Raw genomic sequence first — 17,834 nt, forward strand, 5'->3', positions numbered from 1 at the left:
TTGTCTGGTTTCTCTGCCATTCGTGTACCAGAGCTCTAAGAGTCGTTCTCAGTCTTCTGATATTACTTATTACCTTGGTAATTATCCATTGGTGCTTTATGTAACTCCACGAAAGTGCTATAAATACAAAAAGAAAAAGCTGCAAAACCTATATCAGAAAGTGTCGAATTTAGAAAAACAAAGGAGTACAGGGGTCAAGAGTGAGTATTCTTTGAGTATGGATGTTGCTGTTTTGAAAAGAGTCATGAAGAATCTGCTGTCCAGTATACGTAGAGCCCAAGCAACTGCACATGTATGAAAAGAAGTTCTTTGCATGGACTTTGAATACATCAATACCATGACGCTCATATTTTGCGAAAGAACAGCACACAGTGGCAGGTTATGCAACCACTCAAAATACAGACAGTTGAGGCAAAATGATATAATATATAATATATTATATTATATATTATATAATCAATCTTTCATTATGTCCCTAAACTTGAAAGAAGCAATCCTTTTAAAAGATTTATCTGATTAATTCCTTCCTTTTTCTGTGAATTAACAGAAGGACATGCTGACAATATCTACTGTATCCTTTCTAAGTGTGGGATAAATGTTCAAAAAGGTTCGACTATGTGTCTTTGTAAAAGGGTAGGCTAATAAACTGGATTTATCTAATTTATCTCTTTGAGATTATGATTAATAACCAATAAAGTGGGCTTCAAAGAGTACAAGTAGCTCTGGGCTACTAATAAGCAAGCACACATATGTTTGACAGGTTTTAGATCCAAAAGCTTTCAAGCATTTGAGTCTCTACTTTCAGGTTTTTAAATGTTCTTGCTTTCATACTTTTGCTTATTAATTCATTCAGTTATTAGGTTAATAAAGTATCAACAGTGGACATGGTATCTTTTCTTAACTTGGCTTCTATTATATCTGTAACATGTCCCGATTCGTGATTGAGGTGAGAGACAAACAACCGCAGGTCCAAGTGCGTCAAAACAATGATTTTATTAAACACGTGTGGAGGAAATACACCATCACAATCCTCAGCATAAAACCCCCGTATTAAACACACGTGTGGGGAGATGAACACTGTCACACAGTCGGCGTCGATCTCCCCCGAACAATACACCAGCAGTTGTTTTTATAATATCAGGGTATCGTTTATGACGCCCCTCGTGCGTCAAAGCAGATAGATAACATGCATCAGTTACAGTAACCACAACCTTTGACACATTCAAAAAGAACAGTTCCTTCCTCTGTTCCTCCGCCAGATGCTTCCTGTTGACCTTCTTACTCTCGCTTACTTCTGGAACTAAACTGTCACTTATGCAGGCCCAAAATAAATGCAGTTACAAGCAACATATGTCTGAACTCTTACCCAGGAACAAGTCTATATACTGTATATGTGTGTACTAAACTGGTTCAAAACATACTTAGAAAACAGGAAATACTTTGTATCAATAGGTAACTTCACATCTGAGCAGACAAGTATCACATGTGGAGTTCCCCAAGGTTCCATCTTGGGACCCCTTCTGTTTAACATCTACATGCTCCCACTGGCACAGATTATAAAGAACAACAAAATAAACTATCACAGCTATGCAGATGACACACAAATATATATCACAATGCCACCAGGAGACCGAGGCCCTGTACAGGCTCTTGGTAAATGCATTGAGGAAATTAATGACTGGTTATGCCACAATTTTCTCCAGCTAAACAAAAACAAAACTGAGGTAATCGTCTTTGGCGCCAAAGAAAAATGATTACAGGTCACCAGAGAACTTCAATCTATACATCTAAAAACCACAAACCAGGCGAGAAATTTGGGTGTAGTGATGGATGCAGACCTAAACTTAGAAAAACACATTAAGACAATAACAAAGTCAGCTTACTATCACCTCAAGAATATTTCAAGGATAAAAGATCTGATGTCTCAACAGGACCTGGAAAAACTAGTCCATGCATTCATCTTTAGTAGGCTTGATTACTGTAACAGCATCTTTACAGGTCTACCTAAAAAATCAGTCAGACAACTACAGCTCATTCAGAACTCTGCTGCTCGAGTCTTCACTAAGACCAAAAAAGTGGACCACATCAGTCCAGCTCTGAGGTCCTTACACTGGCTGCCTGTCCGTCAGAGGATAGACTTTAAAGTTCTGATGCTGGTCTATAAAGCTCTGAGTGGTTTAGGACCAAAATACATCAGTGACCTCCTGACCCAGTATGAACCTTCCAGATCCCTCAGGTCATCTGGATCCGGTCTTTTATCAGTTCCCAGAGTCAGAACCAGACACGGAGAAGCTGCTTTTATGCTCCTTATATCTGGAACAAACTCCCAGAAAGCCTCAGATCAGCTGAAACACTCAGTTTATTTAAATCCAGGTTGAAGACTCACCTGTTCTCAGCTGCATTTGAATAAAGCACCAAATCCACACTTTTAAGTTTAAATTTCAAAACTTGCATTTTAACTACTGATTTTATCTGTTTTGATTTTATATACTGTTTTGTTTGTTTGTTTGTTAATTAGTTTGTTTGTTTGCTTGTTTTAATCAATTTTAAATCATGCTTTTTATTTGTTTCTGTTTCTAATGTCTCTGTAAAGCACTTTGAATCACCTTGTTGTTGAATTGTGCTATACAAATTGCCTTGCCTTGCCTCGCCTCGCCTCCTGACGTATTCTGAGTCATCTGTTACCAAGCAAACTCCAATGCAGCAGGTTGCTGAATACACACAGGCCTCTATTCAGGCCTGTCTCTAGATTATATGTGGTGTATATGCATTGTAAGCGTGTTCTTTCCATAGCTCTAAGCCACTTTACTCAATAGATCGGCTGGACGTCGCGTCGACCGAAGCTTCTGACCATCAATTATCTGACCGAGCATCAACTCTTTATTAAGCACCAAAATGCAATGTGTATAACATGATTACAGTTGCACCTGCAATGAAAGATTATTATGTGATTATGCTAACCCCTGAAATACAGACTTTAATATAGCATCAACAGCTTCAATAAATGCTTGGATGAAATGATAATTAATGCAATAGTAATGATAATGATTATGAATAGTAACAGTAAAATAATTTCCTAATCTCCACAAACACTACAAACTGAGTCATAGAATTCATTCAAATTCATTGTAACTGAAAGAAAGCAAATATAGGCATATTAAAATGTTTCTTTAATACTCTTACTGTATTTATCCTGATCTATTCTAAACTGTTTAGAAAGTTTGTCCAACGGTATGTGAGGAATAACAAGAATTTTTGTTCCTTTTCATGACGTTCCCCCTAAATCCAGGCAACATTAGAGCAACCAAAAAGCAATAACACAACCTACTGAGAAAATGATGAAATGCACTCTCGATATTTTGCTCTTTATGAACAAACTAGAAAAAAAATCACTGATGGAAAAAGAGGAATTTATTTTTAAAAAGTGAAATATTACCATATTTAAAATACACCCATTTTATCTGAATTATTTGCTTAATTCAGATACTGTAATATAAATTTACTGGCCAGTTCATAAGGTACACCTTGCTAGTGTAGACCTACCTTCATTCTTCATATCTCTTTTGAGATTCAACACGTGGAAATATTCACGCATGCTGATCCAAACTGACATAACTTCATCACACAGTTGCTGTAGATTTGTCAGCTCCACGTCCATAAGGCAAATCTCCCATTCTACCACATTCAAAAGCTACTTTATTGGAGTAACATCTGGTGACTGTGGAGGCCATTTGAGTGCAAAAAACTTCTTTGTCATGATCAAGGAAGCAGTTAGAAATGATCTGAGCTTTGTGGCGCAGCACATTAACCCGTGGTTAAAACTCACAATGAGAACCATATAAAAATAAACTGTCACAGTTTGCCGGGGCGAGCCGTGTGGAGTTGTAGAAAGGACCCGAAAGGCGGCAGCTCTGGTGCAGGTGAATATTTATTTACAAGGTGGGTACAAATAGCACTGGGCCCTATTTCAGGAAGCCGGTTTAGTGGAAAAACTGAGTAAGTATACCCTGAGTTAACGAAAACTCCGGGTTTTCGGTTTCACAAAGCGAGTTTAGATTAATTCTGAGTGAGTTACTATGACGGCACACTCCGTGAAGCTAACCTGCCCCCTAGCAGGTTTACTTCAACTAACCCTGATGTTCTCCGCCTCTTTGTCGGAAACCTGACTGTAGGAAGTGTCAGACATGGCGTGCCCCTTCCTTGAAGAGCCAGTAGATGTTGAAGCCCAAATTCTCCGCAGAGCTCTCCGCCGGGAGAGAGTGATTAGAGCGCGTTTGGACATTTTATCATTTCCTGATGATTTTCTGTGCGAACGTTACCGTTTTTCAGCACAATCAATAAGTTATTTGGATAACATCCTCAGGCCATATATTACGCATGTGACACATCGCGGACATGCTCTCAGTTCATTGCATATTATTTGTATTGCACTTCGGTTTTTTGCAAACGGGAGCTTTCTGTATAATATTGGTGACGCTTAGCACGTTTCCAAGGCTACCGTCTGTCGGGCAGTCAGGAATGTTACAGTTGCACTGAAACGTCTCCTGTACTCGTTTGTGGTGTTCCCCGGTCACAGACCCACAAGATTTATCAAAGAGGGATGCCACAAAATTGCAGGTATCAGGATGAACAAAACTTAATTTATGATGTGGTGATACTTGAACTACTACTTGAACTACTACTTAAATTTTACATTTATTTTCAGTGTATAAAAGTTCCCAGGCGTGATTGGCTGTATAGATGGCACTCACATTCCAGTCATTGCTCCTTCAGTAAATGAAGGAGACTATGTGAACAGGAAGTCTTTCCACAGCATTAATGTACAGGTACATAGTTCCCTGTAGCATGTCAAACTAACAAATTATTTCATTATAGTAATGGATGCTAATTTGTGTTCTCTGCACTGTGAAGATCATATGTGATGCTGCCAACATTATCACAAATGTGGAAGCCAAGTGGCCAGGCTCTGTCCATGACTCACAAATATTCCGTGAATGTACACTGAGCACAAAATTTGGACATGGTGAGTTGAGAATACTTTAAAATATATAAAGACCAATTGCTTCAGGGACATTTGAACTGAAGTGTATCCTTCTGTCTTAGGAGAGTTCACTGGCTACTTGCTTGGTGATAGGGGGTATCCATGTTTACCCTATTTGCTTACCCCTTACCCTGACCCTGAACCGGGCCCACAGCAGTGATATAATCTGGCTAATTGCAGGACAAGAGCCAGAGTTGAAATGACTATCGGAATGCTTAAGGCCCGGTTCCAGTGCCTGCAAAGACTCAGGGTCACCCCAGAAAGGGCATGTGACATTATTGTGGCATGTGTGATTCTTCACAACATTGCCACAATTAGAGGAGAACACTGTCCTTCTGAACCAAACATCAGCAGTGATCCAAACCATGAACATCCTGACCCTCCCACGGACATACAAGATGGAAGCGCAGTCAGAGACACCATATGTCACAATCATGTCTTTTGACCCATCACCTCAACATGTTGAAAGAAGAATAAACAACTGGCTGTTCAACTGGCTTTATTGGTCGCCTGTATTTCCTGTACACAAAGTATTAATAAGTATATTATTATGTTGTTCAAACACTGAAATAATTCATCCATCTCTGACCACTTCACCCACCCTTAACTGATGTTCCAGCAGTAAAATCTCAATCTTGGTCTTTTGGACCTGCTGCTTGAAGTGTTCCAAATCCAAGTCGCATTTATTTATTTTCTTGATCAAATAGGTCTTGTACAGCTGCTTTACAGGGAGCTATTGAAACACAGAAAATAGCATTGACATTCATAGTACATGCCTACTTAGGTTGGTTGTAAATCAGTGCTGAACATCTTACTGAGGAAAGGTTTGTTGGAGAAGTGGCTGGACCCTCTTCCTCTTCATTTCCATCATCACTCTGTTAGAGACATAGAAAGTCCATGGTTTTATTAAAGTACCACATTTTATTCAATTGTTATATTTTCCATTGTAAGATGTAAACCTCATAAAGTGTCTCTGTTGCTTCCTCCTCTGTAACAGCTGTCAATGTTTCTTCATTATTTTCCTGTAGTAAAGAAATAAACAACATTGCTGTTCTACTGTAAACTCATATAATCTGTGGAGTATTACTCACAACTGCATGTTGGTCTGGCTCAACAGGAGGCTGCACCAGATGCAGTACACCACCACCATCAACTGATAGAATATGAGGTTTATACAGGTCACTTATAACTTACAAGGGACCAAATGGCAATTAACAAACATACCAATCACCTTACACTTCATTGTCATTATGCTCTCAAAGACAACCAAGGCTGAGGGAAGGCAAGATCAGTAGGAAAATAACTTCACTACAAAATAATCCATTATGGTAAAGAGTTTATCAGATGAATGAGTAGCACTGCAAAGGTGACTGTGAAGAAAGGATGTATGCACATCATGTATTATTTTGAATTTACCCCCTATGTAGGCACTTGTGTCTTGGGGGGTTATTGACTCAGAGGATGTCCCCGCAGAGATGCCTTCAGCCACAGGGCGCCCACTGTTTTGGCTGAGGGCCAACTGCTCAGCCTCTGTGAGTGGTGGTGGTGGAGGACCCCCACCTGTTTTTCGGGCCTCCGCTTTTTTTCTGTTGGCTATAACGGGTCACATTTGAGCATACAGAGTAAGCAAATATGTACTTGTAATGTGCTCAGATAATTTCAATAAGTGCTTACAGAAAGAAAATTAATGTAGCCTCTAACTGCAATTGATTTACATGGGACAAACAGACCAAGCACTATGGCTCATAATACAATTACACCTTACCTGTTTGGACTATATTTTTATATTTCATTTTTACTTGCTGCCAGGAACGTTTGGGGCCTGTTGGGTTGCACCTGCGCTCACATCACATCACAAAATAAAATGTATAAAATAACAAATAAAATAACATATGATAAAATAACGTGTTAAATGGGTGGAAATCCCTAGATCAATGTTTAAATTAACACTCACGCATTGACTCTGTCGGCTATGTTTTGCCATGCATGCTCCCTTTCTTTTGCAGCTGAGGCTGTGTTACTTTTTTTCCGCAAAATTTGCATGTTATCGGCATATGCTGCCATCAGAATTTCGGCCTCAAGCGCTGTGAAATACATTGACCGCGCCTTCTTTCCCTCCGTCTCCATGGTGACTCGCTTAATCTGTGCTCCGCTTATCAGGGCTTTATGTATCCTCGTGCGCGCGCTTCACTTGGGGTTAAAGCAACTCCGCGTTGACTGAACTACTTGTTATCAGCCTTTCTGAAACCGAATATTCCGAGTTGGACAGTTCGGGGTTACTCAACCCTGAGTATCGTTTTTCACTCTGAGTTTTCTAAACCGGCTTCCTGAAATAGGGCCCAGATCTCTAATCCCTAAACCTAACCAAGGAAAAATGGCAGCTTGGGTAAAAGACTGAAAGTTACGGCACACAATGATGTGTGCTGCTGGTAAAGTTTCTGGGCTGCCCGTCCTCAAAACAGCCATCCTTCAAGATTTCCTCCATTTAATGCAATGCATTATCAGGGATTGTAACGTCTAGTCCTTTTACTGAATGTTTTTCTTGAACTTTAATACTATAATTCAAGTATGTGGGCTAGAAAGTGGGACCAAGGAGGAATCATGTAAAATTCATACAATTCGTGTTTTCTTCAGAGACACTCATAGTACAGTCAGTGTTAGTCATTAATTTCTGACCCTAGCTCGTAGTGTATCACTCAGATCTTATAAGTGAAAGTGTAGCATCATCTCTGAGGAGACAAATAAGAAGAACTTTTATATTAATGTATCTCTGACAAACATAGAGTTTGACCCACTCCTTGATCCTCAACATAAACTCGAAGAAGGAATATGGTTAGTGAGTTGTCCTTTAAGTGCGCTTGTGATTTGATTTGATTATAATAAGATTATAACATTGGACGTAGCCTCCTGTTAAAATTGTTCTGTTGCCAGTAGGCTATCTTTGAGATCTCCAGGTGTAGATGACTCATAAATGTAGGTAAACGAAAATATCCACAGACAGTTTTACAGTATTATGTCCTCAGTATAACTCTGTATTCTATAATATTGTTTTCACTGTAGTTTACAGGCTTTAATGGGACATCTTTTTAAAATTATGACAAGAAGTTATCATGAGCTGTCAGACTGATATTTTATAACTTTCTTTGCATTTCTCTTTTTGTATTGACCAGATAATCATGAATGGGACATGGCTGAGTCGTTTAGGGGCAATGCATGAACACTGCAGATTATTACCAGAGAGCTGCCCCCAGAGCCTGTGGGTGTTTGGGGGTGCACAGCAGACTGGAAATCTCAACCGTATCCAAAATGTACCTTTAAAGTATCCACACATGGTACTGAATTTAAATCAATCACACAGTCATTTATGAGACAACCAAATGAGGCTCTATTAGCACCTCATGCTAAAAATAAGCATAAGAAAATTAGAATGTTGAATACCAGATGCAAGGTTTTAAGCCAATACTGCTGTACTACTGTTAATGAAACACAAACAAACAGTACATACATATAATAATAACAACAACAACAATAATAATAAATGGTTATACCTGTTTGTTACCATCTGTTTTCAAGTGCAAAGGGTATCAAACTCTGACTTTACCTTGTGCACAGTTTTGCTGTAAATGCATTCCTTCACTCCACTCCACTCAAGCTCAAGACAAACGGTCTACCTGATGATGGCAGCTGATGTGGGCGACCGTGGCTCAGGGGGATGGGAAGAGCATCTGTAACCGGAAGGTCGGGCTGTCTGTCCTGGTCGTTGTGTCCTTCGGCAAGACACTTTACCCTACCACCTACTGTTGGCCAGAGGGGCTGATGGTGCGATATGGCAGCCTGGCTTCTGTCAGTCTGCCCCAGGGCAGCTGTGGCTACAACCGTAGCTGCCTCCACCAGTGTGTGAATGTGAGAGTGACTGAATAGTGGCATTGTAAAGCGCTTTGGGTGCCTTGAAAAGCGCTATATAAATCCAATCCATTATCATTATTATAGTCCAATCACACGATTCACACTCGTATATACGCAGCTAATCAACGTGGTTGACAGGCTATGACAGCGTCCTTATGTGCCGACACCGGTGTTTTAGCAAAGCGGCTGATGTGGAGTGAAGCCACGTTAATGACAACGTGTACAACCATTGGAGATGTGAGCAGGACAGACGGAACAACTGACGGACAAAGTGTGGACTTTATACCAGTTTTTAAATTGTGTTGATCGGCCACGTAAAACCAGAGTTACGATAAAAATATGCAATGTGTCACGGTTGTTAAAGAGTGGACACAGAGCTCAGAAATAAAGACAGTGCGTTTATTTACAGTGCAGCAAGGTAACAACAGTTCAAATGTGCAACTATGGTGATAGTGAGTCCTTCCTTCTGTGTAAGCCTGTGCGTGGTAGTGAAACCAAACATTGTGTTAGATCCTGACACAATAGCTGTGTCCCAAAACGCCGGCTGCATCCTCCGGAGGCCGCATGTGAAGGCCGATTACGTCACAGCCAGGCGTCGAAGGTCGACTCCTTCAAATGCGGCCTATAAATGCGTCCTTCATTTCCACGAATTTGAAGGATGGGTCGGGTGTGTCCTGTCACTACCCGATCTGTACCGGAAACCCGATCGGTACCCTGCATGCGCGAAAGGTGTCTACTTCCGGTCGAAGTATTTTACGATAGTTACGGGTCAGAGTACCTGTTAAGATGTTAAGAATAACAAGTAAGATGTTTCCGATAATGAAACATTTAATATAATGTAGACAAAAACAAAAAAATAAAAAGATAGTTAGGGATCAGGACTCACCGATCCTTACTGCGCATGTGCAAAGTCGGACCGTACAAATCGGGTCTACCCGATCCGTACCGTGCAGATGTTTTATTCTTCTTCTGTTCATTTAATGGCAGTTTACTCCCCAGTGTACGAGGATACTGCCACCTGCTGACCGAGCAAAGGAACCCTATTGTAAACTGAATTAGCGTCATTACAAATGTGTGTTGATTTTGATTTAATGATAGTCGAGTGTATTTATGCTTGTTTGTGTGGAGAGGATTGATTGGAATACTGATGATGATGTCTGCTCTCACTGTCAATTGTCAGTAAACACTTCATCTGGCTGATGAATGTTCACGTTACATATTATAAAGTCTGTATTATTAACTCTGTAATTAGGCGCCATTCTTCTTATTTTACGGCGCTGTTCTTTGGGGAACGCTCTCTGTTGAGGAGAAAAGCATGAATTTGTTTGTATACGGATTATCCATAGTTTAAATGTCCTGGTAGTCGAAAAGGAGGCAGAGCTGTTGAGAAATGCTAGGAGCTAACTGGGCGCTAACCGTATCATTCAAATATATTGAATGTCGCAATGTTGGCAAAGAGAGGAAGTGACGTAAGATTTGCGCATGCGGGGTACCGATCGGGTTTCCGGTACGGATCGGGTATCGACGTGTCCTTTGTAGCCCACCATATCCCAGAATTCATAGCGCGGCCGAGCCAAATTTCAGCTGCCAACAATGGCGGGTGCTACTAAGTTTTAAAATGACTCTTATTAATCTTTCTGGGCCACAAAATAAACATATTTTAAGGCGAGAAAGGGTTCCTTGGGATTTTCACACATAATGAATAAACGATAAACAAAAAACTGATTAAACAGAAGTGTGAAACGGTCGAGAACTTACGCCAGTGTCCTGTTTTATTTTAGATAGCAAGGAGCAGACGGCCGAGTTTATTCAACTCCGAGACAGCGGTGATGCTAATCAGAAGGCTAGACTGTACCACACTTCCGGCCTTCTCGATCGTAGACCACGAAGGCCGGGTTCTCTGAAGGATGCAGCCGACATTTTGGGACACAGCTAATGTTTGGTTTTCTTCCTGAATACTATCGTTGTTTATATTTACACAATTGTGCCCAACGTTGATCATTATTTACTGTATTTTGCAGACAGAGAGTTACAGGACTCTCTTATTTTAACTTCCAATAGTGTTAACATCCTACACAGCTCATGAACATTGTAAGTGGGCTAAAGCAGTTAATTAAAAGTCGTCTAACATAAATGTAAATGCTGTAATGTGATTATTTTAATAAACATGTAACTTGGATGCTGGCGTGACCACAGTGCACACGTCTGCTGTCGCTCACAGTGGTCCAAGGGGCTGCTCAGGGAGTTTGTGTGTTCAGACACATGAACCATTAGAGGGAATATTGCTTTAGACCAACTGTGAAATTGGAATACAGTTGTTCATTGGAAACCCAAACAACCTCTTCCTCATGCTCTGATATCGCCAGCTCCACCCTTTGAGCCTCCTCCTCTTTTTCATCAACATCAGACACTGACTGGTCGGCGGACATCGAGGAAGCCTCCAGAGATAGAAGTTTCAGTACAGAGAGTTACTATGTGCACCTGCTGAAGGCAGGTGAAGCTTCATTATCTTATTCATCATATTCAGCATGCAGATGGTTTACTGCTGAGCTGCAGGATGTCAGCAGGTGAGTAAAGAGCAACACAACAAAAGCTATTTCAAACACATCAGCACGCTAAACATGGATACCACAGCCATCACATACATGACGATCTGTGTCTGAGTGTGTTGCTGTGAATTATGGGACAGCATTATATGCTCCTATTTTATAAAGGGCGGTCCAGTGTGTCCTCCTAAAGGAGGTAATAAAGGAAGAGCCAGAGCTCCCTTCCTTGGTTTTAGAAGATTCTCCAGCTGTGATTGTGGCCACAGAGACTTTAAGAAGTCACAAACTGAGAAAACGGACCATCAAACTGCAACACAGCAGTCAAAAACACACCACACTGATTTTTTCTGACGCTATAAGCTGAGAAACATCTGTAGAAAGACGGCAGTGAGTGACGGCAGCACAGGATCTGAACCTGATGGACACACTCAGGAGATTCTCAGCTTCACCTCCGACTCTCTGTTTGACTCCGGCTGCTCTCAGTTCAGGATCCAGAGCTTCATCGTGGATCCACTGACAGGGTCAGGATGAGATAAGGTTTGTTTTTTTTTAGTCCTCGGCCTGCTGTGATTGGCTGCTCACAGAGGTGAGAGGTCAGCGTGTGCTGTCTGTTTGATCTGCTTAACTTTATTAACAGCAAAGTAAACACACGCCCACACTGCAGAGCCAAAACAGCTCTCTGTCATTACAGGGTTTGAAAGAAGAAACTGATCACATGACTGTGGAAACAGATTTATTGAGAAAAGAATGAGGAAGTAAAATCCAGCAAACAGCTGACAGTGTCTGAGTCTGGGTTCATCTCTATGTGCGTGTGCGTTTGTTAACACTGGAAGGTCCCACACACACAAACACCCACAGAGCTCCGCCCCCTCCAGCCTGACAGCCAAACAAAGCAATAAAAGATTCAGTTTCCCAGCACACACCTGGCTTTCCTCCAGCTCAGGTCCATCAGGAAGAAGCTCACCTGGTTGGCTCCTGCTGTCAGACAGGTGTAAAGACTCTAAGAATACTCTGCACACACACACATGATGAAATCTCTAAACACATTGAGACTCCAGCAGATCCACCACAGTCCACATTCAGCCTGGATCAAACACAGAGCTTCCAGCAGCTACTGGGAACCAGCATCAGTCCTGGGGCACAGACAGAGGAAACATTGTTAGGCCAGGTCTGACTGCTTTGAACCAGGAGCTGTACAAACCTGTACTGCTTTAACCAACGCTGGTGTGCGCCAGCAGGAGCAGGTGCTGGCTTTATCTGCTGTGTTTGTAGCATCAGATTCAAATCATATATGGTTTGGGGGGGCTGAGGGGCCCCGGCTCTCATCTTGTGTCATTAATTTGTAGATAAATATGTGTGACCTGCTTTCCTGTATTTTTGTAGGCTTTCAAAAAACAGGGTTTTTTTTTCCACAGTAGGAACTTTAACTTTTTGGCTCAGAATCAGAAACATTTTCTATTAAAAGCAAAGAAGAAACTGAAGAATGTCAGCTGAGACAGATGACTCGTACTGAGCTTAGCTAATGATGATACAGCATCGCTCTGTCTCTGCTCATAGTGAGTGTAGCTCATCCAGCAGTCCTGTTTCTGTCTCTTAGTCCTGTCTGCTCTCTTTCACAGTTATCACAGTTTATAAAAATCTCAGTGCACTTTTATAAACTGTGAATGTGCCCACTGCTAATATGTAGAAGCAGTTGTATTAAAAACAAACTGTTGCAATTAAAAGCCCAGAATGACTCATCCACATCACAATCCTGACACTGAGCCTGATGTAAACTGGTGTTTCATTCATACAGGAGCTCACCATGCAGGCACACGTGTGGTTACACACACAGATCCAGCCCTCAATGTTTCTGGCAGTTTCATCTTCTGGTTTAAATAAAGCAACCCTGCAGCCCGAGTGTGTCTTTATAAACTATCTGCTCCTCATCCTTTGTTCCTGCACTCAGAGCTGTGGACTCACCTGGGCTCCAGCTCATCTGGTAAAGTCTTCTCAAGCAAATCGGCTGCTTTTATCGCTTTAGCAGAAGCGACCTTTTTGGGGTAGAAGTCGTAGACTTTGTAGAGCAGCGTGGCAGGATGATGACCACCAGGGGGCGTCATGGCATGAACACCAATCAGCGGCATCACTGAAACATAATAATGACAATTTAAACCATCACAGTTTCCTGCATCCCTCCCTCGCTGCGTGGCTCCCTCACACAGCTTTTCAACGTTTCACTCTTAATCTGGAATTATAATTTATCGTATTTAAGCTTTATTTACACAGGTTGTCCCACTGATACATGATGTCTCATTTATAAAGAGACCTGCTTCAGACAAACATATTAAAGTGACTACAATAAAAAAATAGTCTTATAACTAAAATGGTCTAATGTTTCCACTGATGAGTCATTTATACGTCTTCTAAAGTCTGTAAGTAAAGTTAACTAAGAGACCTGCAAGTCGTGCATTATGCTCTATGCAGTTCTGTATGAACTGAAGCATCCTGCATAAGGCCCATGAGGACCAGTCAACCAGAGAGTATAAAGTACAGTGGTGTGCTAGATCTGTGCTATGTGATAAACAGACTCCAACAGATGGAGAGAATGAGCAGAGACAATAATTATATCACTGAAATCCAGGAGAGCTGGATGGTGTGGTAGCAACAAGAAGAAGCCCAACTACACTACAAGACCTGAACACAGACTTTTACATTAACCCCCACACCACCGCCTTTTCTCGGACAGCAGAGTGATGAACGTTAAATCCACCAACTGCCACGTCTTTAATCACTATAAAATTAGATAACTGACTTTCAGATACGACAGTTATGTCAGCACTACTTGAACAGGCCCAGACTCTAAGTATATCCATCTTAGGCAGCGAGCTATGAGCGTTTATATGAAGGATGTGGAAACCAGGCAGTTGGTATATCACACACAGCCAGGGCCTAGCGATAACACCAGAGAAAAAGAACAAAACATGATTATTAAGCACTTTTAAATGTTCTGGTAAACAAATAACTACAGTAACAAGTATAGCTGACAGCACGGGTCTCAACAGCAATCATAATACAGTAAGAAATGCACCAAATCCAGAGACGCCTGGCACCCTCAACCCACACTGTTGGCTGTACCCAAAGCTGCTGCTAGCTGCTGTCAGCTGTTGCTCCCCGTCTGGTGCTAAATGACGTAATGACTTCTCTAATATTTTCCCATGTGGCAAAGCTAACCAGCAGGCTCTGCTTTACTGCAACACAAAGATGAAACCGTCACAGTGTGCAGGTGTTCATTCAGGAGCTGATTAATCAGTGAGGACCTGAGCTGTCATGTGATGATCTGATGATGTCACAGAAACAGTGAGTCACCTGACTTAGGCAGAACATTTGTGAAGCAGAGCTCAGAGTCGGGTTTGAAGAACATCTCCTTCTGAGGTCTCCACAAGCTCAGAGCTGCAGCATCTTTGTTCCAGTCCTCTGGCTGCTTCTCACTGAACTTGTGAGCCAAAGGTGTATATCCATCTGTAACAGTGAGAGCAAGGGTCAAAGGTCAAAGAGTGACAACTCAGGCTGAACTGATACACGCCACAGTTCTAATGTTTCATGCTGCTCAGACTTTGGCTTTGGTAAAGTAATACTGGCAGGCACCACAGCTACTCCTCAGCTTCCTGGTATATGCACCTATGGTACAAATGTGAAGATCCTAAGTGATCAGTGAAACGCTTGGATTCAAACTGGGCCGAGGTTTTATACTATAGGAGGCGAAATACTATAAACTCGTATTTCGCCTCCTTCTCGAGTTACCACATTCACAAACTTGGATTTGCACCCTGCTAGCCTGGTGGGGAGACGCCATACTTCTTTCATGACCGAGAGGCAGAAACTGTCATTAGAGAAAGAAACTCAACGATCTAACTGATCCAAGCAATCCAACCATCCCTTAGCTCAAGTTATCCTGACTCTGAACAAACCCTTTAGAAGGGCCATCAGCTTCTGGAAGTCATGGATCCTCTTTCCTTTTCTGCAGGCAATATTTTCCACGGGTTTGTGAGATTTCAAACATTGTAAACTTGGAAATTCTTTGCTGACGTGTTTGTGGTGTGACACAGCGGAGAGAACCACAGATTTATCTGTGGTTATATTGAGTTATTAATCAGTGTCTCCTGGCAGAATAAGACATAAATGTAAGTATCTTTAATATTTAACTGACCTTTAGCCTGATTCATGTGGAAATTTCTCACATATCAGATTTAAAAACAAAGGTCCTCTTACAGGGCCCTGTGGGGCCCCACTATTACTACAATCTCAAAGGACATCAGAGAGAGAGGAGAGATTCTGAACTCTGACCCTTAATCATTCTAATTTTCATGCTCTGTTTGTGATTTAAATCATCCTGCTGATGAACATCAAACTCATATGTTGTGGTACGAACTGGCTTCAGTTTGGTGTGAGTGCTGCTCTGACCTCTGCTGCACATCCTTGTGTAGATGACTCCAGCCAGGAAAAAGAGCAGACCCAGGATCAGCCCAAAGGCTCCAACGATCATCAATTTCTTGGATTCAGACATGGACGGGACTGAGGACACACAGGTGAGAGTCACACAGGTGGACAGACACACAGGTGTGTACAGGTGTGTAGATACAGACAGGTATTTACCCCAGTCAGTAACCAGAGGTCTCTCCAGGCTGGCGTGCTCCACCATACAGGAGATCTTCTCTCCAGACCTACAACACAAACCAACATCACTGACTCTCACACTGAACTACAATTCGTGACTTTTCGTTATCCAGCCTAATTCTATTTCCTGCTGTAGCACTCCGAAGTAACAAAAGGAAGGTTTAGTTGGCATGGCTGCACAATTATTTTGAACCTGGAGACTCAATGCTTTTTATGGAATCATAAGATTTGTTCATTTGATCATTTCACATCTTGTAGAAATGTGTTCCAAGCACGCGACTATCTCCGTCATCCAGGTGTAAAGGCTTAGTCTTTAGCACTGGTCCTATAGAACAGGAGGTTCATGATGTTTTAGCTCAAGTCCATCACAGGCTCAGTTTGAGGAATTCTCTGAAATTTATTACATGACACATCAACACATGCAACGGTAATGTAGGGAAATGTTCATATTCACTAAGTGAAAACAAAGAAATTGTCATCACATGTTTATTGCTTTGTTAAAAACAATCTTGGGTACTTCCTATTTTTTGCTCTGCTGAATTCAGACAGTTCCTGCTGAAACCACTTGGCTCAGAAGAAATGGGAACTTTGGGTGAATTTAGTTGTAGCAGGAATGAGGAAGGAAAAGAGGGAAGAGGCTGAGCTGTGAACATCTGCATCTGTGGATCATTTTCATGTTATTCAAACGAAAGTCAGTGAGCTGGAGACACAGACCAGACTGAGCTAAATAAGTCGAGGGCGCCCAAGGATCAGACCAGAGCTGTTTTATTGAAAAAATGAATACGGAAGGTGATCTGTGCTGACGCTGGAACTATCCTGGAGAAAGTAGACATGAGACTGAAGAAGCTCCACAGCATCAGGGAAAAAATAAGCAGGTGACAGAAAACATTAAAAACTTACAAGAATAAATTAGAATCAGCAAGTCCTGTAAGCAGGCCCAAACTAGACTCACCTGGGTGTGTACTCCAAGTAGGAGTGGGTCTGGTAGAACCAATCAGCATCTGGAAGCTCATCAGTTGTTGTGGTGTTAGAGGTTACTTCCTGTCCGTTTCTCAACCAGCTCACTTTGATATATTTGGGGTAGAAGTCGTAGACGCTGCAAGCCAATATGGCAGGATGATGATCAATGGGAGGCTTTGTCCAGTGAAGTCTGACAAATGGTTTCGCTGGAACATGAAAATGACTTTGGTAAATTTTGCAACAAACTAAAGCAGGACGCCGCAAACCACAGACACTCCGGTGTGAACTGCAGAGATCGTGTAGCTTTATTGAACGTGTCACATTAAACCTTCAGCAGTGTTACTGTAAACTGTGCAGAAGGTCCAGGCAGGAGTTGTGTTGATGATGCATCAGTGTGATGATGTTTATACGGTGATCCGATGATGCCACAGAAACACTGACTCACCTGATTTTGTCAGAACACTTCGGTACCAGAGGTCAATGTTTGGTGTGCAGTACGTCTCCTTCTGAGCTCTCATTGAGGTGAGCTGCCCAGGAACATTGTTAAAGTACTCTGCCTCCCTGACACCGTACTCGGTGTATCCAACAAACTTCCCCACACTGCTGTCAAACCTGACATACTCTATCCTGTTGTAATAGTAAGATCTGATGTACTCTATGTCCTGCAGCTCAGTGGAGTTAAACAGGCAGCGGGATGAAGTGTAATACTCGTATCCATCTGAAAC

At 41.7% G+C, this 17,834-nt stretch overlaps 1 protein-coding gene and 2 long non-coding RNA genes across 3 annotated transcripts; 1 reads left to right on the forward strand and 2 right to left on the reverse strand.

Moving 5' to 3' along the window:
• Positions 1-4,714: 4,714 nt before the first annotated feature.
• On the forward strand, positions 4,715-5,437 carry LOC147333586 (uncharacterized). Its single transcript, XR_015128385.1, has 3 exons — positions 4,715-4,826; positions 4,912-5,023; positions 5,104-5,437. It is a non-coding gene; the product is annotated as an uncharacterized LOC147333586 (long non-coding RNA).
• A 131-nt stretch (positions 5,438-5,568) lies between these two features.
• LOC147333587 (uncharacterized) lies at positions 5,569-6,473 on the reverse strand. The gene is made up of 3 exons (XR_015128392.1): positions 6,001-6,473; positions 5,857-5,916; positions 5,569-5,774 (listed from the first exon to the last, which is right to left on the reverse strand). It is a non-coding gene; the product is annotated as an uncharacterized LOC147333587 (long non-coding RNA).
• Positions 6,474-12,604: 6,131 nt separating this feature from the next.
• On the reverse strand, positions 12,605-17,834 carry LOC147333588 (H-2 class II histocompatibility antigen, E-S beta chain-like; the record flags this gene model as incomplete). The annotated part of the gene is made up of 7 exons (XM_086286421.1): positions 12,605-12,626; positions 13,456-13,621; positions 14,842-14,994; positions 15,937-16,047; positions 16,129-16,196; positions 17,102-17,315; positions 17,555-17,834. Coding segments are annotated over 7 exons (1,014 nt in total), but the record flags the coding sequence as incomplete, so codon positions are not given.

The sequence above is a fragment of the Aulonocara sp. 'chitande type north' Nkhata Bay genome, linkage group LG3, assembly GCF_057382095.1.
Source record: "Aulonocara sp. 'chitande type north' Nkhata Bay isolate Kocher_YH1m ecotype deep benthic linkage group LG3, A_spYH_male_GT1.1, whole genome shotgun sequence".
Classification (NCBI taxonomy): domain Eukaryota; kingdom Metazoa; phylum Chordata; class Actinopteri; order Cichliformes; family Cichlidae; genus Aulonocara; species Aulonocara sp. 'chitande type north' Nkhata Bay.